Consider the following 26193-nt stretch of genomic DNA (forward strand, 5'->3'; position numbering starts at 1 on the left):
GGAAAGATAAATCCACAGTTACTCGACATAAATCCATTAAAAACATAAATATTTACATTATTCTTTACAAAATAGTGTATGAAGTTGAGAATATCAAATCAAAGATGAGCCTTAGTACCTTTTTGTAACATTAAGTGGCTGAGATGCTGCTTGGTCTTTTGAGTTCAATTCAATCCAGTTACCGGGAAGGTAATTGAACAAGGAACAAGGATGACAACAGCTGCATCATAAAAACATCTTCCTTTCATCTCCGTTCTTCACATATGACTTCTTATGTGTGTATAAATGATGTAATTTAGGAATCGATGTTGTCGCACAAAAAAACGCTTAATGGACATAAACCAACACGAAAATGCATTGAAAATAACTTCCAAGTATTTATATTCTCGTTACTTTGATATTAAGTATTTGTGTGCCCCAAATTAAACACTTCTTTTGCACAACACCATTATACTCACCAAGGAAAATTCTTTTTCAATAACCTACCAATAGAAATCAGAAGCATTAGGAACAAAATTCAATTGTTGAACTCCATCAAAAAGTATTTTAGAGAATGTCACACTAAAAATCTTACTTGTTTTTCTTCTTACTGAATACATATATGTTTACATATTTTAGTTAACGGGTCTGATTGCCATGTGTCTATATTACCTACACATACATATATATTGAAATACATGATTATAGTAAATAGTAATTATAATTATATGAAATGTATTAACTGCATTGTATTAACTGTACACGTGACTTTATTTGTACATAATATGTGAAATGTTAACTCTTCTTCCATCCACAAGCTAAGGCTTTTAATGGAAGACCAGTAAAATTATAATATAAAAAATGTAACTAACTAAAAAAATAAATAAAAAAAAAAAAAAAATATGTTTCGTAGATAGACACGGTGACAAAAATATCATTTTTAGACATGTACCTAGTTCACTAAACTTTCTTTTTGTTTGTTAGCAGGGTCCACAGAAAGACGAATAGTATGTGAATTCGGACATTTATTATATGCGGATACAAAAGATATCTGTTTTTAATTTTTTTTTTAAATATTGCATTTTTCAGGTATGATTTAAGATTTTGACGGCCAAAAGAACCATTGTGGTTGATTTTGACACTGTGGTCTATTTGAAAAGTTGGCTAAAGGACGAGGTAGTGGGACACGGCTCAATTTTTAAAATTATTTTATACTACATAGAATATGCATCGAACGCGCTTCAAAGAATACCAATTCATGATTTTTAATAAGAGAGAATAATCAACATGTTTTTTCCGGCATTATTTCCCCCATACTAAATTATCCTATTCCGACTCTGATGCATGTGCTATTATAGAAAATCTCTAAAACGGTTTCTGTATTGAAAGAATGTCAATATTTTATTAGGAGATATAATACATCATGAAGCTTTGAGGCTCTTTCAAAGCGTTACGGAACTGTTGAAAAAGAGGGTTCTAGAGGATAATGATGCCAAGCTTTTTTCAAAAGCTCCAGCAAAAACTCTAATAGATAGTTACACCATTCCTTTGCCCATCTTTCTACTACGAGTTGTTTTTAGTAATTTTCACAAAATACCCCGCAGAGGGGCTTCCGTCAAATAATTAATTATAAAATGAAAGGCTATTGATGTCAGAATGAATGAGAAGCTTTCCAATGGCATACAACAACACCTTTATCCATACAACAATTTAAGATCATTAGCATTCAAAAGGCATTCATAACACACAATTGAAAAATTAATGGAAATACTGCGCACACAAAAATTAGCATTTTTTTTTTGTAATTATACCAGTATTGGTTTTTATCGAGTGGGTAGTCAAAGGGGACCAAATTGATTACATCTTTTTGATAGGTTAATTAAAGGTTTTTTTAAATATATTTTTTTAAATAATACAATTTTAAACTTTTATCCACTCATTTATTTTTGACCGTTACCGGTTTCAGCTTATTATAGACATCTTTAGGTACAATTATTCCTTAAACTATGGTTTATACACAACATTTAGGGGATGGGGTGTAACGTTCTTCAAACGAAGGGACATACTCTGTAGGGAACGTGTTTTATAACGCTCTCAATTATTAGAACTTACTAACGTTATGTACTAACCTATGCTAGGTAAGTCTTCGATAGAGCAAATTCTCATTCTGGGCTCGATCGTATCAGTACTAAGGTTCTGTTGTGTTGTCAAATAAGGAACATAATCAAAAGAAAGAGTGGGTTTATTTGGCCCACAGCAAATTATATACTAAATACATATTTATAGCAGTTTATTTTATTTATTTATTACAAAATAATACATAACATGTATTATTCCCAGTGAGTTTACAAAACTCATTCAGGGAAAGACAACATTATATTAAAGACAAGACAACATAGACCCATAAAAATAAATAAACGCAGAAGTTATTTTGGAGTTTCAAAGAAATAATGTGTCAGTCATTAATAAAACTGCTGAAGAAATAGCTTTTAAAAGCTTTTGCCTGTTTTTTTGTTCGTTGCCGGAAGTTTTAGATTACTAGGTAATGCGTTATATTGCTTATGTGCAATGTATCGTTAATTCCAAATTTAGTCGTGTAAGTAGATGACGATAAGTGAATTTGATTTTGTGATCGTGTTTTGTGCTGTATTTTGTGATCGTGTTTTATATCACGATCAGCAGGTAACGAAGAGTTCGATTTAAGTCCTAGCTACATTTTATGGCTCATGTGAAAGGAAGGTTACGTTGGACGCAGGGCGGGAACAGTCTACTACCCACGCCCAGTTCTAGGGCTGCGGAGACCGCTGGTGAAAGTCGATGGCGTCGAGGGCAGGGCGGCAGATGAAGGGCGGAAACAGTCTAACGGCTCACGACAGGTCAGGTCATCCGGATTCAGGGATGGGGTAGCTCAATGGATCACAACTGAGGTGACGCGGGTGAAGTTGAAAAAGTCCCACGGTTCACAGGATTCATGAGAGGTACGGCCATTTTGAGTCGGTGGCGAAGCGGTTAGTCAGGGCGGAAATAGTTTACAATTCACTACAAGTCAATTCGGGCGTAATAACATGGTGCACAATTGTCTGTAGTGGGAACACTCGTAGCTGGCGAGACTTGTCCCGCGTGCCCGAAACGTGTAATGTCCTTGTGTCTGAATTCGCCGACTACCGGAATTTCACTGGTGTTCCACGCGGGCTTCCAATGCTCGTTCCTGTGGTGGGTGAGGGTATTCTATTTTTTGCGTCATTTCTTGTGGACATGCTGTTGGCACGCGCTTCCTCTTTTCTTGATTTATATCACGCCGTTTTTGCGTTCTCATCATTAGTTGATCCTGTAAGGGTACGTATACATTTGTGAACCGGAACGCAAACCGTACCACGAATTACGGGAAAGGAACGAATTAACTGAAAGCGGTGTTTCGCGCCATTTGTGGTTGCTTCGTTTCTTTCCAATAAGTTGAGGTTCAGTTCAGCAGTTTGGATCGCAAATGTATACGTAACATAATATAAAACTGTATAAAATCTTGGCGAATTAACTTTTACGTTATCGGCGTAGTTTCCTGTTTTAACCTTCCCTTTGCGAAGCGTGGGAGGTAATTAAGTATTTTTAAACTTTAACAGGGGGTTAACAGGGGTGGTATACGATTATTTTATTACAATATGAATTTTCCCATTTTCATTGCTTTGTTGTGTTTAACCAAAACCTCCTAGATTACAAGGCCGGGACACTGAATCAAATCAGCTTCCTTTTATTAATTCAGGAAATATCTTAATTGAATGGTTTTCACCCATTTACAGTTTGCAGACACGTATCCATTGCTAATCGTATTATATTCTTAGTAACATGGGATTCTTGTATGATATTAGAATTTATGAGGAATATTATAACTGCCTTGCCTCCCTACAAGCAACAATTGACGATAAAGATTACGTTAACACAATTATTATCGGAGATTTCAACGCTAATCCTGAATCACTTTTGGAATCGAGCTAATCTCTATCTGTCAAGAATTTGAATATGTATATATTACGATATTGATTGGACAGATCACCGGCCTCTCGAGCTGTCTTATAAACAGATAGAATAGCAACAACGGAAGTGTTTACGTCTGTGTTGAGGGATCCAGTACTATGAAATCCGAATAATACACTTGATATCGGAAAATATAACTCTTACTCGAAAACCTATCTCGTCAAAATAAAGTCAAATAAAACATTTGCTGAGGATGGTGGCAACCCTATATACGCCAAAATAAAATACCTCTACGGCAGTATAATAAATGCTCTACGAAGCAGTGCCATTTCTGTGTTTACTTAGTGTACTATTAAAAAACATAATCAAGTATGTTGATGGAATGAATTTGTAGCGGATAAATACGATGAATCCAAACAAGTGATGATCACTTGGATAATAAATGGGAGACCGTGCGAGGGACCTGTCGCAGAGGATAGAAAGGCAAAGCGTTTTGCCTTTAAAACAGCAATAAAACAATGCAAAAATAACTCAAATTAACTCCAGATGGACAAAATAGCACAGGACCTAGATAAGGGTGACTTAAAAAATTTTGGAACAAGTCAAATAAATTGTTAAAAATGCGTTGAAAAATCTCGTGCAACATACACGGAGAGACGAATCCAGAAGTAATTGCAAACATTTTTAAAGAACATTTCGCAACTACCACGCCGACTATCGACTCAAATGAAACAAATTTGACTGTTTATGATGATATCGATCCCATCGTCACAACTAACATGATAAAATCGGCCATTAACATGAAATCTAGAACGTCTGCAGGGCATGATGGTTTAAGAACTGAACACGTCAAACATGCAGGGGCAGCGATTATGGAACTTCTGACAACGCTGTTCACCGACATCATAAAGAGTGGCTACCTACCCAAAGACATGATTAAGACAATTATCATACCGACAATAAAATTCAAACTGGCAGACATAACTTAATAGGAAAAATACAGACCGATATCCATTGCCACGGCCATCGCAGAATATTTGAACGAGTTTTCTTAGGTAAAGTCAGATGCCATATGAAAACGGAAAATGATCAGACGGGTTTCAAGAGAGTGCCCTACTGACTCAGTTATATTCTCGGTAAAAAGAAAGTTAGAATAATACAGGAGGAAGAAAACAATAGCTTACACATGCTTTCTGGACCTTAGTAAGGCAGTCGACAGAGTTTCCCACCCTTATTATGGAAAAAACTAAAGAAAAGAAGTATACCATGGAAAGTGGTAAAAAATCTCGAAACATGGCACCGTCAACAGGAACACATTGTAAAGTGGAAAGATGGATTCTCAGAACCCTATTTCTTGAAAAGCGGGGTCAGACAGGGAGAATTTATGTCCCCAGTACTGTTTAACATATACATGGAATAACCCATAGGTTAAACAATGCTGAAGTGGGCTGCCACATCGGAGGTCTTTGTATTAACAATATGAGCTACGCAGATGATATGGTTCTGATGTCACCGTCTATAAGGGGATTACGAATTCTCTTGAAAATCTGTGAAGAATTAGCACACGAAACCAACATGATTTATAATGCGTAAAAACAGCACTGTTGGTCATAAAATACGGGGAAGGCCCAAAAAAAATCCCCCTGCGTTTTTGAATGGTGAGCTTCTGAAAACAGTAGAAACCACAAAGTATCTAGGAAATCAATATAAATCTCATCAACAATAAGCTAACGGATGATGACGATATTGACAGGCAGAGGCGAGTATTGAGTATAAAATGTAACATGCTCAGTAGAAGATTTTGGCTCTCTAGTCCACGAATGAAAAGCACGCTCTTCATGTAGTAGCCACCTTTCAAAAACAGTAGACCCAGAGATTTTAGAAATGTAGTTTGTTTTTATTAAAATAAAACTTTATTTTTATTTATTTTTATTTTTTTATTTTTTATTTATTTTTATATTTTTTTATTTAAAAATAAAATGGAGTTCTACAAATTAAACTTGATAACAATAAAAAAATAAATAAAATAAAACTTTTTTAGTATGAATTATTTAATTAAGGCAAAATTTTATGGTAAATTACCATTGGTAATTTACCATACCACAACTGCTGACCCTGTACAAATCGCAAGTGCGCCCTACTGTCGAATTTGGCAACCATCTCTGGTCCGGAGCCCCTAAATACCTGAAAAAAAACCCTTGACTCTGTGCAAAAACGGGCGGTCCGTTTGATAGATTCCCCAATCTTAACAAACGGACTGCAATCTTTAGAGCACAGGCGTCAGGTAGGTATGCTGTCCTTGTTCTATCGGTATTACAATGGAAGATGCTCTGAGGAACTAGCGTCATTGATCCCTTCGGCACCGGTGCGTAGTCGGGATACACGCCAAACGCGCGCCCAACATTTGTACACGGTTGACATTTGTCACATGAGAACGGGTCGTTTCTACGATTCGTGCTTAAGTTCAACAGCTCGCCTGTGGAACGAACTGCCGGCATCTGTGTTTCCTCCCTCCTACAACATGGGACTCTTCAAGACCCATGTTCACTCCTTCCTCTCCACAAAAAGACCCTCCACATAGCATCCCCAAAGATGACATAGGCCCTGAGGGAAATTATTTTCTTCAGGGCCTCCTGTGTGGAGTTAATATATAAAAAAAAAATTGGTAATGTTTTTTAATATAAATGAAGTAGCTAGTGCTAAACTGACTTGGACCAGCTTGACACTTAAAACTATATTTTTATTCTGAAGGGATTATTTAAGCATCTTTTCTTGCTCAGGTTTCTTCAAAAACTTCAAAAATTCTTGGCAATTCATATTTTAATTAATTTTCACAATTAACTCTGCCTTCACCATGTCCACTGACAAGCAGTTTCACTCATCTGTCCACAAATTTCCCATTACAGAAAATACGCGTTCAACAAAATCATTCCAATTATTTTTGGCAGTTCGGTGAAGGTTGAGGTGACTTTGAATAAGTGAACCCGTTGTAAATCAACAGGCAATGTTGAATCAATAGATTGCACGAACTGAGGAAATACTTGGTTTAATTTTCGGGTCTCGTCATAAAGTTTATCTTCGTCGACATTTTTCAAACCAAGTGATTTGACAGCTTCCACAGTATCTTCGTAACTTACTGCACTTGTTAGGTAGAATTTGGAAAAGATTATGAATACAGAATCCTCAAAATCATAAGACTTCTGTATGTATTCAAGAGTTCTCCTGTAAACCTCATTGGCTTCTTTTTTAATTGATCCTGATCAGAAGGCTTCAGAAACTTTGTTTCTCATTATTTTGGCACCGTAAAATTCATCATTCAGTCGGCTTTCAACCTTGTCTTTTATGTTTCTCACAATTGGGTGCAACTCAGCAGCTGTCACGGAGTTTTTTCTAGCAATAGTATGGCTTCTGTCAGCATATTCATATAATGATGAATGAAATATAAATAACATCCATGTAGTGTGATCCATGTAGATAAACTTCTAGCGTCATTGGATTCGCCTTCGCCACACTCTTTTACGAATTCCCATATTATTTTATGGCATGCTGCTTCACCACGACTTTTAAAGTATGCTGATACAACAGGCCACGACAATATCAATCGGTTAGCAGCTCTCCCCAAACTAACCATCTAGTTGGCCCATGTTGTAAAACTTTTCTGTATTCAATTTCGAACTCCTCAAAAAATGATTGTAATTCTCTCGTGCGTTTTGCATTGTCCGAATATTCCGCATACACTTTCATAATCAATCTAGTTTTCCACGTCGTATGTCAAAGCTTTCATGGCGTTTCTTCCAGCGTTGTGAAAAAACGTGACAATTACAATTTGCTTTAACGACTTTGGTATCAGAATATTACTCATTAATTTTTTCGTACACGAAATTGTGAGCAAGATAATTCACCGATGCATTATCTGCAGAGAATGCAGACAAAAAGTTGTGTTTAAGTCGTGTCGAAGCATAAAATTTTCAATGTTATCAAAAATCTTTTGAGATGGTTCGTTGGAATCCTCATAAAAATCCATTAATTTATCTTGAACACCTTTTTCGCAAACACCGCCCGGTCTGACCCGGAGATATCGATGTTAAACCCGGAGCCCGGACATGAACCATGCAAACCCGTAGAGGTGGCAGCCCGATCTTCATGGCCTTTTGCACCACCCTGTACACATGCCAACTCTGGGCAAAATTCCACTTCGGGTGCAATACAGTAACGCATACCGATTGATGAGAAATATACTTGCTCCCACAATCTTAGATCCGATGGATTCCTGTGCTTCTTTGTTTTGATCTCATTTTAATTCTTAATTTACTTATTTTTTGGTTTCAAATTAACCATTATTTATATAATACCTATGATGTAAATATTATATGTACTTATACTCTCTATGGGATGTGTGGGATTGCACTCACCTCCCCACATCCTGGAATAAAGACTTATTATTATTATTATTATTATTAAAAGGACACATATTTTGTTAAACACCCCATTCCCCAAAATATATGAACCAATGTTTAAGGAATAATTATATCAGTCTGAAGATATCTATAATAAGTTGAAACCGTAACGGTAAAAAATAAATGGAGTTGGAAAAAAGTGTTAAATTGTTTCAATATATCATTGTGATGAAATTCCACAACGAATTGCCAGTGGCAAAAATAGATACAGTTTTTTAATGTTTCAGGTTTGTTGTGGTAAGTAGTTAAAAAAAAAGTCTCCATTTGTTCCGCCATGTCAGCTACAGTTCAAAGATACCTTCATCATACAAAATTCCTAATACTTATATATCAACTATTATCGGTAATTTTTCATCAATAGCATAATCACAAAAAACTTTTGTCAGGTGGCATTTTCACTAAGAACATCACTACCAATAAGTAGATTAATTTTGTTTCGATTCTTGTAATTATTTTAAAGTAGAGGTACTGTTTTTTTTTATTCATGAAAATTTGGATACACAGTATGGCGCATGTTGTTATGGATTTATTACAAATTTCGAGGGTTCATGGACGTTGCAAGTTAAAGGAATTACCGTTTTATCGCACGTCATTAGTATGAAAGGTTTAGGTGCATTATTTGATCGCAAGCTGACGTTATCCACATTAGGTATTGCAGCACCCTTCAACTTGCTATAAACTTCTAGGATTAACCATTAAAATATTCACATTAATAACTAACAGTTCGGAAACTAAAATGGACATGTTTGATTTATTTATTAAAAGCAAGCTGGATTACGCAAGGGAGAATTAATAACACATGTTCAAAATGTTTGGAAACGTTGACGCAATTTAAAATACCAAAAATCTTAAGAGCAACTAAATTTTATGATAGATTTGTTCCTAGGTAACTTATGAAATGTGGAAACCATTGATGTTACCTTTTTAATTTTTTGTCCTTTTTCTGTTGCGTGTTTTGTTTAGATTGAATTATACTATCCTCATATTAAATAAATAAATATTGATATATGTAACATTCATTAACAAAAAGTTATTCCAATATATTTAATATTCATTCTATACTCATAGAAAAGTCAAAAGGTGACTTTATAAATAAAAAAAAACAAATCAGATAGGTATCTGGTATATCCGAGACTCTACATAGGTTACAAAAAATATATTGGGGTAGAACTTTATAAACATTAAAAAAACAGCCAAAAATTAAAAAAAATAATAATTGCGGTTAGCATTGGTATTTCTCGTATTAAATTATGAGATCGATAAAAAACGAGAGAAAAGAATCAGGTCTCAGTTGTTTAGTGGTATATTGTTGTCACTATAAGAAAGAGGTTTTGGGTTCTATCTCTAGTTGTGACCGTCACCTTTTTTGTATCTTTTTCTGTTTAAAGTTTATTTTTTTTAAATAATACTTCTTCTTCAATTACGAAATTCAGTTCTTTTAAAGAATTCTAAAGTCTCAAATCTTTCAAACCGATTGCTAATTAAAATGATTAATCGAACAATCTTAAAACTGCTTGAAATGCGCATCAGATTTGTTTAATGATCAGATTTAAAAACCAATTCTCCGAATGTAAATGCTATATATTCACTTGTTCCGATCACTTGGAACTATGTGATACCCATAAATATTTTTCTTTTAGGATCTTTGTACTAAGTCTCATAACGTCTTTTACTTACCACGAGTGGAATTATGTCATTAAATTAGGGAAAATTTAGAAAATGGGCAAGGGAGAAGAGAAGTTTGCTGCGTGAATTTAAAATTGATCGGATGATGACGTCTTGCGTTGCACAAACGCTTGGTTTTACAGTGTTGATGACCGATTGGTGATAACCCAGTAGTCTACTTATTAAACGTTGAATGAGCGAATGTTCGCGTAGCAGATATATTTATGTATTTTTATATTTTGTTCATGGATGTGGCCAGTTTATCAACATCTGTTGCGAGGGAACTTGATAAACAAATCAACATCTCACGGCAGAACAGATATTCCGATACAACGTAGGATAACAAGAGAGGTGTTACTTTTTTTAGGCTTTTCTGGTCAAATTGATGCTTATGCTGCTCCTTTTAAATTTGAGACCTTAAACAATATATTAGGAATCACAATTGTGAAACATAAAATAAGTATTATTCGTCAAACAATATAATTGCAGTTAGTAGTAGTAGAATAGAGCCAGCAAAATTGTATAGCGCCTTTGAGGTGATTTAACAATAACGGCACTATATAAATAATCCAAAATATTATTACTAATCATTTCTCAATGAAATTTATTCCAATGAAAATATATGAAACGCCGAAAGTGATGACGAGAATAATCAACGTTCGGGCATCGTAACGTTTTTTAGGAAACAATCATCAAAATTTTTTGCGTCGATGTTCGTTTTTTTGTGAAATAAAAATCAGCGTGACCATCGGTTTGCCGAGTGGTTTATTCGAAACAGTATTCGATCATTTCAGTGTTTCGACTATGCCGATGGCTATTGAAAAGCAATTGAAGTTTAAAAAAAAACATGTCTGAAAATATGACAGAGTTCTTCAGAACAGCATATTATTAACTGTTTATTGACATTGTCAGCTGTTAGTTGATCATAATAATATACTGTTTTGCAAGTTTGGGTATAGGCGAACCAGTAAGGTAACAAATATGAAATATTTGGTTAGTATTAAATGACAGTTTCCCACTCGGGTCGGGGAGCCACCGATTCGACAAGGAGTCTCCAGGCGTTATTTTGCTTGCAGGTCCAGTCTCCCCTTGCAGAAAGTCTCTAGCTGCATTAATCAAATTTTCTGGAATGAATTCGATGTCATTATGGGTAATATGAAGTGATTTCCCCTTATAATTTGAAACAATAAAATAAATTTTACAGCAAAACAACTTTACATCTACGTCATCATTCTACACGCTCGGTGTATTTATTTTGCCGTGAAATGAAATAGTACCTACTTTAAAAACAATATGTCAGAGCCTTTGTCTCTTAAAAAATCTAAATCGCAACACGTGTCCCCATTACACTTTTAATATTTCTTACAGCTGTCAGTCTGGCAGCAAGCAAGCTTAGAATTGGGTTGTCAGTTTGAAATAGGAAATAAATGATAGCAACTTACGTATAACAAGCAGATCCCTGTCTATCGAAGACTTGGTGTAGATGGGAGTCTCGAGAGACACCTCACAGGAGTAACTTCCTGACGCTGAGAACTCCAGATTGTGGAGGATGATGGAATGCTCGTTGGCTTGAGATAGCTGGAACACCATAAACAACACATGAAAAATCAATAAAATAATATGAAAATTGACAGAACTCATTCCATAAGCGTAATAAAGTGAGGAAAACTGAAGGGAATCAAACTAACATATGAAGTTATATGTCAAATTTGATACCAGTTACGAATTGAAGAATATCCCCAGGAGCAAACGTGTGTGAATTATGGCGGGTAATGGGAGAGCACTAGAGAGAAGAGTAACGAAAACCGAGTGATGATTTTGTGGAAACATGGATTAGATAGCTTGGAGAAAAAAGTAGAAAAAATTATCTAGTATTTGTGTTCAATTCCAATTTATTCCCTATGCATGAACGCTCAAAGGTGGTAGTAACAAATTCAATAATTTACATTATACATTAAAAATAATAATTTTAATTATAAAAATAATATAGACTTGATGTAGATCTTCTAAACCTAAAAAATTCCCTTATAATTTAAAAAAATGATATCATTTTATTCCACGATATTTTCTAAAATTATTCCAACGATTTCAAGGGCTATACCTAAAAGCTTTAACCGGTTAAATACACTTGGAAGAGTAAACAGTACAGGAACGGATTAGCAGAAAGTCGAGCATTATTTCAGACTTCCGCTTCCCTCCGGTAGAAATAACGTAGTTTCAGGCAGCACTGCACTCTGCCGTAGGAATATAGAACTGTAAAGCTGCCTACGGCCCGGTACAGTTCACCGACGGAATTGACGGGGTGTACAAAGCTTTCACTAAAAGCGCGTACAAAAGCTGAGAAAAGCTCATCCAGCGGCATTATCCCCAGGGAGAAAGAATAAACAACTTTGTTGCACTTTCAATACAAAATCAACACGCTAAACTAATATAATTTCGTCTGTTCTATAGATATTCTCTTAAATAATGTATACGTAATAATCACCAGTTATAAAACAAATTAATAATCAATACCAGTATGTATTATTAGTAATGTTTTGTGAACACCTCAATAGGTTCCTGTGCTGAGGTGTTCGCATGTTTTGTGAACACCTCAATAGGTTCCTGTGCTGAGGTGTTCGCATGTTTTGAAAAAACACAGCATCGTCCTTAAGATTCTCAAGGAAGATACTGTGGTTCCAGCCATGGCGGCAGTATTGTCTACAAATTAGGACAGTAGCAGTTAAATTACCTACATCATAATATTACATAGACACAATGTAGTAAAAATTTTCTGAAAAGTAAAGGATATTACATAAAGTGTACATAATATATTTATTTATTGGTAAAGGTAAGAGACAAACAGCTTATACATACAATATAAATATATACATGTTAAATACAGTCAAGCCAAAAAGTCTCCTATATTAAAATTGATTGGAGATGGAGTTTTATTGCATAAAAAAAATATATAATATAGGAGATGCTCTGGATACATTCCAAACTATTGTATTAATTTTCGATCGTACGTGTTACTTCTAATCGATATTTGTGAAGTGTATTGCTAAAAATGTCTATGTTTTGAAATTTAGTATTATATTGGGCACATATACGTGGAATTGGTGAATTTTTGAATTTGTGAAGTTAGTTCTATATGTAGGTAAATGAAGCAAATGGGATTGCCGTGTTGATCTTGTTGGAATATGAATATTTATTAAATTGGTTAGCTCTGGTGAGTCGAGGCCATTGTTAAGAATTTTTAATAATAAGATTTGGTCAAAAACAAACGTCGTGTATGAAGGGAGTTGAAGTTGTGGTAATTAATAGAATCGGTGTAATTTGAGAAATGTAAGTTTTGTTTATAATTAATGTGTTTAAAATTCTTTTTTTGAATTCTTTCGATTCTTTCAATGTGAGCTTGGCGAAAAAGAGTCCAGATCGGTGTGCAGTGTTCTAGGTGGGGACGGATGAACGCTGTGTAAAGAGAATATAGAGTCTCAAGGTTGCGGAAAGGTTTCGTTAAACGTATTATTATTATTATTATTTTTTTTTTTTTAAAGAAAGACAAACATTCCCAGGTTACGAATAACCCAACAATGTTTGAAAATCTCCTACTACCACCACAGAAAGCCGAAAATGTTGCTTGTGTTGTGATGGAGGACTTAGCCAGCCGAGGAATGGAACACGCGACGCTCGGGTGAGACCCTAGCGCTATGCCCACTCAACCACTGACCGGTCAAAATATAATTTATAATTCCTAGCATTTGTTGGCTTTGTTGATGATTGCATCAGTGTGTTGATGACACATTGATGCTAATGACGCCGTTAAGGCGAAAACATAAAAGTAATAAAACAAAAAAAGTAGATCCTAATTGATGCAAGTTCTTAAAAACATTAGGAAATAATTATTGTATTATAATCTATTTACCAAAACTCAAAACATAATATATACATTCTAATGAAATTGTGTTGCGTTTGATTTGGGGTGAATAGGTTTTGGAAAAATTGTGAAGCTTAATTTTTATTCATTCTCTGATTTGTTTTTTTTTTTAGTTTGTGTATTGGTGAATTATCAGCAGTTAATTTCCAAGTAGTTGTCATGCAGTTAAACAGTTTAATGGAATAGTACTTAAATGATCTTTGTCCATGGGTAAAGTGTTTTAGTGGGATATTAATGGTTAGGTTTTTTGATTACCTTGGTTATTATTGAGGACTGAGATTATAAGGGAATATGTTGTTTGTATTGGAAGAGGTGAAGAATTGATGCTACAGCATAGAGTTATTAAATTGACAAAACGTTGAGCAGCTTATACATTTTATGAGAATTTGTTGTGTAGTTGCCTTTTGTGCTTTTATTGGAGGATCTAGAGATATATTAGTTGCATTTCACCGACAAGTCAATAGACCATATGTGATTAAAGATTGGGAAAGAGCATAGTAAATTAATCTTGGGAAAATGTTGTTTGATATTGTTTATTTTTTATGAGTTTGGATGAATAAGTTAATGTGGGCAGTCCAGCATAGGTTTTCATCAATTACAACGCTTGAATATTTAATTTGTTTAACTTTTTTTACGCTTTCGTAATGGCATGTTGAAGAGGATTGTGTAGAATTATAACGTAATTTCAGAATTAGATTGCAGGAGTTTGTCAGCTTCGTGTTATACTATGTGTTCTACTTTTTTGTATTAAGAGTTACTTTGTTTTCATTGAGCCATTGTTTGGTGATAGCAAGACTTTTCTCAACTTTAAGGATGTAGATAAAACAAAATTAGGGGACCTAAAACGCTACGCTACCTTGGGGCACTCCGTAAACGATTGAAAGGGTTTCACTTTTTAAGTTTTGATAATAACTTTTTTCAGTAAGTTAAGTAGTTTCGAGTTGAAGAATTGTGAGATATTGTATTTTTATTTTATTCTATTTTATTTGGGAAACAAACAGTTATACAAATATATTTTAATACAAATCATTTTTACCAAGTTGCATAAACCAGTAAAGTTTCCACAGAAGATTCATTTTATATATAGGTAAAAAAACATATGAATACAAATAATACAATACAATATAAATACTAACTAGTAGAAAAGGAAAATCTCCAAAAAAATAAAAATAAAAAAGACTACAGATTCAACCTATACAAAAACAATACACACACTAACACTTCTAAGTTTCCCGCAACGATTGACCGCTACTCTCTTAGGAATGCTTTGAATCCTGCGAGGCTCGTACTGAACACATCGATATTTGTGCATAATCTATTAAAGGTGCTACAGCTTCTTCTTATAAATACATTTTCAAGATAATTAGTATTGCTCTTAGGAATATAAAATGTGTCCGGAGATCGAGTTACTCTTAATGGACATCTGAAATGAATATTTTGTAAAAGGTATGGGCTATCAATAAAATAGTGTATTATCTTATATAGCATTACTAGGTCTCTGATATCTTGGCGTTGATCAAGAGTTTTAAGGTTCATGGACACATTGTTTTCATCATTTCGCATGCGATAAGACACATATTTCAAAAACTTTTTCTGAACTCTTTCTATGTTTGATTTATATGTAAAACTATGAGGGTTCCACACTGTTGATGCATACTCTAGGTGGCTTCTGACGTAAGATATGTAGAGAATCTTAAATGTTTGTGGATTTTTGAAAACTGAACATACTCTAAGTATAAATCCCAGCATTTTCAAAGCTTTCGACGTGATATGCTCGATATGAGATTGAAAAAGAAGCTTACTGTCCATTAGGACTCCAAGATCTCTAATCACATTTACCCTGTTTAAGAGTTTGTTTTTGATTTTGAAGGGATATAATATTGTGTGTTTCTTTCAAGAGTAAGATATGACGCTGCATTTGTCTGCATTCAAAAGAAGGTGATTTTTTAAACAATATTCATTCACCAGAGAGTCAAGGTCATGCTGGAGTTCTATGCAATCCATCTCAGACTTTATGATTTTGAATATCTTTTTGTCATCAGCATATAAGTATTGCTGAGAATTACGGATAATTTTGCTAACGTCATTCATAAAAAAATTAAATAAAAGGGGGCCAAGGTGAGATCCCTGGGGTACTCCTGAGGTTACGGGCACGAAACTAGAGCAAAACCCTTGAACAGTTACAGCTTGTGTACGATTGTAAAGGTAAGAGGCTAACCAACGAAGGAGGTCACCGTGTATACCCATTGCTTCGACTTTCTCAATTAAAATGGTGTGTGGGATTTTATCAAAGGCTTTGGAATAGTCTGTGTAGACAACATCTATTTGATATCCGTTATCCATAGCAACAAGGAATGTGTCAACAAACTCACAAAGGTTAGTTTCTGTTGATTTTTTGGTCATGAAGCCGTGTTGATTCGGAATAATGTGTGGCCGTATACAAGGAAAAATATTATCATAAACAATTTTTTCAAAAAGCTTACCCATTACATTTAGTTTAGAGATCGGTCTGTAATTTTCAATATTGTGCTTGTCTCCCTTTTTTAATATAGGTAAAACATATGAACTTTTCCATTGCTGCGGAAAAATGCCAGAGGATAGTGAGGTTTTAAATATTTGACTTAGCGGATAACATAAAACATCAGCGCAATTCTTTAAAAACGCTGGGTGTATACCATCAGGCCCACTGCCTTTGGTAGGGTCTAATGATTTTAGATATTTAAAAACTGATTCAGCGTCCATATTAACATTACTAAGATTGAGTACTGAGGTGTTTGGATTATATACTCGAGTGGTAGACGAGGTGCACGGGGTGGGGGATTCGAAGGAGGATTGGAAATGTATATTGAATAAGTTACTTATAGCTTCCCCACCCGATACATGCTGAGAGTTAAGATACATATTGTTAGGTAGTTCAGAGCTTTTTTGCTTAGATTTAACAAATGTCCAGAACTGTTTGGGATCGGTATTAATATTAGATTCGGCCATATTAATGAAATTGTCATAGCATACTTTCTGCATGCACTTTTGTCGTTCTCGAAGAAGAGAGAAAGTATGATAATCTGAGTAACGGTTATAAATTTTGTATATTTTATGAAATTTAAGTTTTTCTTTAATTACTTTTTTTAAAGCAGAGCTGTACCACGGAGGATATCTAGAGTCTATGTTAACTGTTCTGGATGGTACGTGTGCGTCAATTACCTTATATAATTCGGAATAGAAACGCGCTGTGAGTGAGTCTACATTACTGCTGTTTAAGGTCGTTGACCAGTCAACGGCTGCCAAAGCGCTATTAATCAGTACATAGTCAGCGCGGTGATAGGAGCGGACCGTGCGCGAGCGCGGGGTTTGGAGGGAAGGCTCGTGGGATATGCGTAGCGCCAACTCTAAGGAGCGGTGATGTGCATCTTCTGGCACTAGTGGAGTGTTGCACCCACTTACCATGCACACGTTACTCGAGATTACCAGGTCGAGAATACGTTCGTTTATATTAAGCTGGTTGTTGAATTGACGGAAGCCAGTAAAGTCTAAGAAATCAGAGAGAGTTGAAGTAAGTGCATCGATTGAGGATCCGTTAAGTAATAGAGCACCGTCTGCGGTCAAAGGCAGAAGCCATGGGGCATGTGATATGTTGAAGTCTCCTAATAGAAGGAATTCATCATTGGGGAAATTTGTATACAACGCAGATATAAATTCAAAAGAGTCACTTAAAGATTTAATCTCCTCCGCGCCCTGCACGAAGTATGAATCAGTATATACGTAGTTTAGAAACATGCCCACTAGGGCCTAGTGCAAGAGTTGCTATCGCTATTTCTGCGCGTTGGACAGGAGGGAGAGAGGTATCTAAGTAGTATTGTATAAATCAAGGTATTTTGAAATGACTTAGTTCTTTGAGCTAATGTGAGTATTAATACAGTCTTACATTGTGAACATTACGATGTTTCGATGCTACCTACTAAATTTAGAATATATACTTTCAATTTTGATAAAAGCTTGGTTTTTTATAATTAAGTAAATTCCACCTTACGTATCTAAAAAATAAACACTAAGATCATTAATTTACACCATTTTCAAAAAATTCCATTTCAATCATAGCAATAAATAAAAATATCATACTTATAATCCTAATTCAAACGAAAATAAATAAATCTTAGACAAAAAAATGGAGAAATCGTGAGAAATAAAATTATACGGGGAATAAAGGCCAACAGCACTTATCGTAATAATATTTTCTCATGTATAAACAGGAGATGAGGATTGGAAAGACGAGATGGAAAAGGGAAAATAAAAACGAATCAGTATTTTACTCTAAGCCCCGCTTCCTTTTCATTAATTTATTTTCTTTTTTTGAGGCGCATTAACATTGAGTACATGACCCGCGAAATAAATTAGTATGAACGATCCGCGTAGTTTATAGAACGGTTGTGTAGGTATTTAACGTTTTTGCTTGTAAATTATTTAAGAACTTGTTTGCTTACTGGTGACCTTTGGGATTTCAGACAAGAATTCTTCACTTGATATTTTATTGTAATTGTTTACGCTGATAGAGGTGACAACTTGGTGAATTGCCTTTTGTTTTGATCAGTTATCGGGATTTATGAACTGTTCCCTGGTACCTTCCCCCCTCTCCACAACTTCCTCTTCTAGCTTTCAGTTTCGCAGTATAATGCAGTTAACTCAACACCTATCCATAAGAATGGATAATTATATACATGGCAACATTAAGGAATTAACTATTATTTACGTAGTGAAATCTTAATAAACAGTGAAAGAATACCGAAGAAGGATCTATCTCATCTCTACCTACCGTAAGTACCATCCTTACGTTTTTTTCAGTATTACGATCGATCTCCGAGCATCACCAGAAGAATTATTCTGCCGTATAAAAACGGTAACCCAATTTATTTTTTTACAGAAAGTCATGAAGCATAAAATAATATATTTTTTAAAATACAATATTCACAATGATTTGCCTAAATGAGAATGTAAAAAAACTACTCTACTACATATGTCCAGATTTATGAAAACGATTAGTTTTATTAACCGGTTTAACAAAGTTTGTTTCTCTGTGTTGATTTCAACACCCTCGTTCCAAAATCTTTTTTTCTCACTGAACAAAAAAAAGAAACATTTCGTAATCTTCTCTTCTTATCTCATCTTTGGACGGTTTATTGGTAGTTAAAAGCACCATAGCCAACAATATAAACATATAATATTATTTTTTTTAAATTATATGAAACAAATTCTTAATCAACTAATTTAATTACCTGATTAGTAGAGAAATATTTTCGGGTCTAACTGTGTAGTTCGTCTAAATACTTACTAATGATTAATAATAATAAAGGTACACGGATACAGTATAATAGTTTCGTTGACAGGAAAAGCCGTGTTAATTACATGACATTAGACTTTGTAGATAATATAACATCGTTTGAGAGTTTTGGAAAAAAGATTTTTTGGTTTTGACTATATTTTAAATTAAATATGATTGAAGATGTAATCAAAATAGATTCATTCATTCATCCCGCCAAAACTTTATTAATAATTTATATTAAAATACTGGAACATTCTGGCAGTATTATTATTAGATGTTAGCCGCCCGTACGCTCGCAAAACTTTGAACATAACATCATTCAAAGCACTTCGGCCAGCATGTAAATGATTTCCAGTGGGCGGCGGAGATTACAAAAATATCAATTAAAACTTTCGCCCGGATAAATCATGTTATTAAATAGGTGTTCGGGACTTGGACACGAAGGGAGACAAGATGAACACCTGAATATTTATGGTGACCGAAGTTCACCCGGCGTAATCCAATAACGTAATAAAATATAATCAAATATGTAAATTTCGCCCGGTAGGGGAGTCCCGCGGGCCATCGTCGAATGGTTAAAAATCACCCTGGGAAAACTAGGGCTGCTGCTAGGTAGAAAAAAAGGTATAATAAAACAATTTAATTTGTAGGAAATGAAACGTAGTATTTCGCAAGATAGAAGATCGCATTTGCTCGCTTCTTTGATTGCTTTTTTTTCCTTGAAACTGGTAAAATTATATTATCACTGTCCCTCTTTTTATCCAGAATCTTTATCTGTAGGGTAAGAATCGATACGAAGCTGACAAAAACACCTAACTTAAATCATTGTTTTATACGAGATTGTGTCTTATGCTACCCTGCTGAAAGACTATTTTTGTCTTTATGAGAAATACAATAAGGCGTTTTTGAGTGATTTCGGGGTAAGACTTTTTCGATTTGTGATTTCAGGTTATCCGCTGGAGATAGAAGCCATTTTACCTGGAATGAACATCTCAGTTGACAGCCTAAAATGGCACATACATAAACACTGAGTATCTTTTGATTAAATTTGTATCGGTGAAAAATCCGAGGAACGTAAGTGCTTGACAAACGATGTAATTCATGTGTGTTTATTTAAAGGCGAGAGTGGAATGTAACAGAAACACGAATAATAAATTTTCATTTTATATGGAGGGGTTATATTTGACGAAGCATTTATGCGTATTTACTATAGGGCTTGCCCGTAACATGGAATACAATTTATATTTCTAGGGTATACAAAGTGCCTATGCGTAATGTGTTTAGAAATTGACGATGATAGCAAAGTCACTATTATGACCTCCGTGGTTGTGCGATATGCTGGCGACTATAAGTCGACCATAAAACTGGACACAACAGTCAAAGACACTCAATGTCGCCCTGGTGAGATAACCAAGTAGAATAGATGTGTTGCTTGAAATTATTGCAGCTAGATTCAGAGACCAGGAGGTCTAGCACGATCAAATTGGTAACTTTACAATATCGGATCGATAGGCTCAACTTTCCACGATTTTATGTCGATATCTCTAACACTCTAAATGCCCCTGTCCACCGAATGCCTGAATTGTGTTCGAAAATATCTCTAACTGATCAAAGATGACGGATTTAGTCAACATCGTATTGGTTTTATCAATCAACCGTGCTAGATACTCAAGTGTGAAGAGCAAAATGCTTTCCAAACTTTCTCTCCCTCCTCTGATATTCCTCACAGACTTACTTGCATCCCCCGCAACACCCCGAAAAGTTGAAGCTCTTGTATTGTATCTAATAAAAATTAAAGTATATTTTTCAAAGGGAAATTGGCCATTGCTATCTGACTAACCAACACGCTTATTTATCTTACTTTCGTACATTGTTATATTAACCCCTTTTGTTATACCAACACTTGAAATGACCCGCCTCAAGTATTTAATTATCAATGTGTTCAGCGACTCCTTTTTTATTAACTGGCACATCAGCTCTAGGTACAAGTCTAAACCATCCAAGCGCCCTCTTTTTAAACTTTTACATTACTATTACATCGGCCTTGCATACTTTTTTTGCCCATGACAACACACAACATAATATACACGGTGTTCAATGTATGTTTTGATTAAATAATTCAAGTAGGTACTTAACGTAACGTAAATGGAACGTTTCATCGCCTTGTAACACCCCCGGTAATAAAACAACAAATATGGCCCCCAATTATCTGAGCACCTCTTAAGGTCAAGTTATGGCCGGCAATCAGCCGTCAAGTAACTCTGCAAAACCTTCATTTCCTCTGGGAGACGTTGTGAGCATTCCTGAGACTGAGTTAACAAGCTTTCCTAAATGACCGAGCCGAAGGACAAATGAAAATTGGTCGTTGTTCTCGCGCTTGGACGGGAGAAAGACGTTACTCTATCTAGGTCGCTAGGACAACAATATCTCAACAGTGTGCAATAATAATAAGCCATTTTAAAGTGTTGCACTTTTTGGGAATATTTATTTAATACTAATCGTTGTTACCAGCGAAAAGTCACCACATTTCCCTCGCCATAAGATGAAAACAGATAAATTTTTTCCTAATATTCCCACTGAGTTTGTTGGTGCCACAAAGTTCAAAGTTAATGAATACGGCTAAGCTAGATTTAATTTTCAGTAGGGAATAATTTTAAATATCATGATATTAATAAAAAGATCCGATTATTCAATAATAAACAGCTATTGCATCGCTTATGTAAAATACCTGCCACATTTTATCAGAATTGAGCAAAATTATTCTATTAGGTAATTAATATCATTACTAGCTAGTAAACCGTGAAAAATCATGGGGAAATTTAAATTTATTACAAAAAGGTGTCGCAAATTAATGTCGGCAGATACTGGAAGGGTAAATTTATAACCGAAGGGCGCTGTAGAAAATTATCTAATAATTAGTATCTAGCTAAAAATTGTTGTATTGATCTAGTAATAGTACTTAATATGTTAAATTATGTAGGTCGAAATTGTTTATAAGATAGACAGAAAAAGTTAATAAAAGTTAAAAGAGGTAGAAACTACTCAGAAGCAGATTTTCAACTCAACTTTTCGACATTGAATTAACTTTATTATACTGAAAACAATATTCGACCGAAAACAAAAAGATTGCAAAAACTTTTCACTTCTCAATTATTATTAAAAAATAATTAAATCTTTGCACTCCGAAATTTTGTTGAATAACAGTAAAAATAATAATAAAATGTCAAAGTATCAAACATGGCCAACACTAAGAATTCGAACGTATCAAACGGAAAAAGAAAAGCGTGAAAAGTTCTGTTTATTGTCCCGCATCGTAATGTACATTATTTGACACGCGAATCAAAGCTTAGATTATCGGATTTTCAATTTATTGTTACCGGCGTAAATTACTGCTATCGTTTTTCATTGTTTTGCGCCGTTACATATTTTCTTTATTTTCCTGAATTCCAGAAACTCGCAATGGCTTAATCTCAAATTCCTTGATTTACGATCGTTTTATTATTTTCATTTTTGCCAATCCGCCATTTGTTTAAGGTTTAAGAGCAGGAGATACAGTTGGCCATCTTAATGCTTTTCACTGTGGGTTTCTTTTCGCTTCCTTTCCATTTTGTATTTATTGTTTCCGATTCCGAGCTTTTCTCGCTTTGTTTGTGTTGTCATTAGAAATGTTTTCTCTGCAAAAATGAAAATGTTATTGAAACACTTAAAACATTTTTAACTCTCCAGAATTACCGATGTTTATTTACTTCTCTGTAGAATGAAACAAAAACAAAGTAATTAAATGGTTTTCTGGAAATTAGTAATGTTGTGGAAAAAAATATTGAATTAATAACTTCTTGAACACAACATGAATTTTCAGCAATGGTAGACCCTCTCATAATAGCTCTGATAAAAACACCATTTATAATATTTTTTTTTCTACAAATTGCTTGTTTAGTCTCCAGATTAGAATAGCCTGGTACTTCGCAACCTTCCTCCTCCTTATCTACTTCCCTCTTATAGTCCCACATTTTGCTGTCCCTTCTATAGTTCCCACAAGCTATTTTTATTTAGGAGCAGTTAAGACTCTTGTGCAGTATTCACATTAGCAAATTATATCAAACGCACGACTGTCTCGTTAAGGAAAATATAGAACTTTTAATATAGATTATTTTGTATCTGCCACGATCAATTTGTACCTACTACTTCAACTATGAAGTTCATAAAACAAGATTTAAACATTTTACTAGAAGAAATCAACATTCCCGCATAAAACACATCGACATAATAAGGTTTCATAGAACAGAGCATGTTACGTATCAAAAACTTAGATTGATCGTATGGATAAGATTTTAATAGAACAATAATCTCAATTAACCACAACGTTAACGATTTGATTATTATTCAATAATAAAACAAATATATTCCCCATGGCGCTTAGCGAAATTGAAAGAGCTGATGAAATTTGCGTAATAAGGAGAGGCATTACGAAAAATAGCGCGAACCTTTCGGGAAATATAAATAACAATAATCAGATAACAATAGTACCTACAAGGGTTTCGGGTAAAAAGGTTCACTTGTTTGTACAGTTGCTGGCCCCGGAAGAGCCTCAAGCGTAGGTAAATAATTAAGGCCAAGACATTCAACCTTTTTTAGGCACTTCAAAAAGGGTTTTTTTGGGCTGGCACACTATATAATATATAAATTCTCGTAAGATCAGCGTGTTTTGGTGATTCAGTATATTTATATTTGAACAAGTGAGATGAATTAAGCATTTTTGTTATGCTTTATTCATAAAAAAATCTTTTGTATGAAACGTGAGTTCCGAAATACTCACAGCCAGTGAAAACAGTCGTGGGTGTTGACATGGAGAAGTGGACAAGTAGGAAATAACTGATTATTAAGATCTTGTCATTTCTTTTACAAAATGGAGGTGGGTAGGACGCTTGCCTCTTCGTATGAATGGAGTTCCTAATCAAATAAAAACATGCTCTCATCGACCAAAAATAAAATAGTAGAATAAAGAGGTGATCGGCATGAAAATCGAACCCTGAACCAATTTCAATTTTGTTCACACGCACATTTGTATCGCAGTATTTAGATCACATTATACATTGCGTTTTACCTTTTATTGGTCTAAAATGGAACTGATTAGTCCCCCAGCTATCCCAAGCGAGTTCATCTTTTTGAAATATTTTAGAAGTCACCAATTGCGGAGTTTATTTAAAAATATAACCAGCTCTTTGAATACAAAACATATATTTATATACCTTACAGATAGTGAGAGAACTTCACTGATTAATTTCAATTTTCGCATTAAAACTATGATTTGAAATATTCTTGATCAACAGACTTTCCAAAATAAATACTTTAGAAAAAATATGAGTTAATTTTTATAATATTTTTTAAAGCATGATTTTCTTTCCTCAAGGGAAATTATGGGGATAAGGAAACGCTTTAAAATCAATGGACTAAAGAAAATGTCGCTATTCTCTATTCAATTTTTTTAAAAAACAAAAATGTGAAATAAAAGTTATAAAACTCCGGTACATAGGTATTATTATTTTTTTTGTATATTTCGTTTTGACACAGAAATTTGAATAAATCAGAATACACACACGCTTTTCCGGTCCCTCTAACATTAGACTTCAAAAATCTGCCCAATTTTACGATACAAATAATAATACCCTCGCGCTTTTTAAATTTTCATCATAAAACAACAGAAAACAGGATCAAATATAGCCGTGGAATCCAACAGACAAATTTGAGTGATAGGCAGATTAAGTGCAAAGAGGGGATGTAAATAACTCACCACGGCACACTACAAACTCATCCATCATTCTAATATTTATTTATTTATTGAAAGCAAATATCACCAGACACGGGGGAATTAAGAGGGATTATTCACACATTTGCCAAATCGTACTGTGAACGCTATCTTTTGGACATCATGTAAAGGGGTAAATACTTACCTATCCGTTTACGAAAAGTTGAATATACATGACATCCAAATATGGGGTATTTTGTGTGACTAGAAGGAGTAAGGAAAGATATGTTTGAATACGTTTGGTAAACTGGACACTGACATAAATTATTTTCTACCCTTAATGATGTCGTAATGACCGAAAACACTCAAATATTTGACGGCAGAAAGGCTAATTGACGTAACAAACATTTTTAAGATTTACACTTTCTGATGAATCTTTACTTGAAAAAAAAAACTCCGTCGATCTGTATACGCGAGGTTTATATATGATGAAATTTTGCATAAGAAAGTGAAAATCAAAAAAAATTGTTTCCATCAATTAGCCTTTCTACCGTCGAATAGTAAAAGACGAAAGTAGTTCCAGAGGGAGAGATCGTACGAACGACTTCGACAATCGTTCTCTATCTTCTCACACGTCTTGTATGAAAACGAAAAAGACAGAAGCTATTATAACGATTGAGTCGCTTACGACCTCTATGACGTACCCCTTCAAGACGTAATCGTACAGTAATTTAGAAGCAAATATCAATTTCCAATTTGAGTGGCAGATTTTACCAACACCTTTGCCATAGGTCACCCCAAGTGGTTCACTACGTTTGGTGATTTAGTAGGGGTGCCCGGGTTCATCGGGTGTAGTGTGTTCAGGATGTGCCTGCCCATCACCTGCGTGACGTGCCAGATCGGGAGAGGCTGGTTTGGGGAGACCCTTCGACCTCTCCAACTGGTCTCTCGACCCATCGCCTTTCGCGCAGTGGGGGGGATATATTTATGCGTCACACTGATCCCTAGATTCCTACCCAGCAAGCATACCCTTTTCCTTCCAAGAACTTCCTCTCTTTATAAAGACCCACCACACAGAATCCATGAAGATGACATAAGCCCTAAAGGAAATTGTTTTCCTCAGGGCTTCCAGTGTGGGGTTAGT

General features: G+C 34.7%; 1 protein-coding gene across 1 annotated transcript in view; it reads right to left on the reverse strand.

The window, feature by feature from the left end:
• LOC149421261 (nectin-3-like) overlaps positions 1-26193 on the reverse strand; it is a 261104-nt gene that overhangs the window by 20569 nt on the left and 214342 nt on the right. Inside the window, exon 3 of the mRNA XM_089635448.1 lies at positions 11513-11648. Coding sequence (XP_089491574.1) covers positions 11513-11648 — 136 coding nt within the window. The remainder of the gene's footprint in view (positions 1-11512; positions 11649-26193) is intronic.

The sequence above is a fragment of the Hesperophylax consimilis genome, chromosome 9 (genome assembly GCF_061612785.1).
Source record: "Hesperophylax consimilis isolate HC1 chromosome 9, BYU_Hcon_1.0, whole genome shotgun sequence".
Taxonomy (NCBI): domain Eukaryota; kingdom Metazoa; phylum Arthropoda; class Insecta; order Trichoptera; family Limnephilidae; genus Hesperophylax; species Hesperophylax consimilis.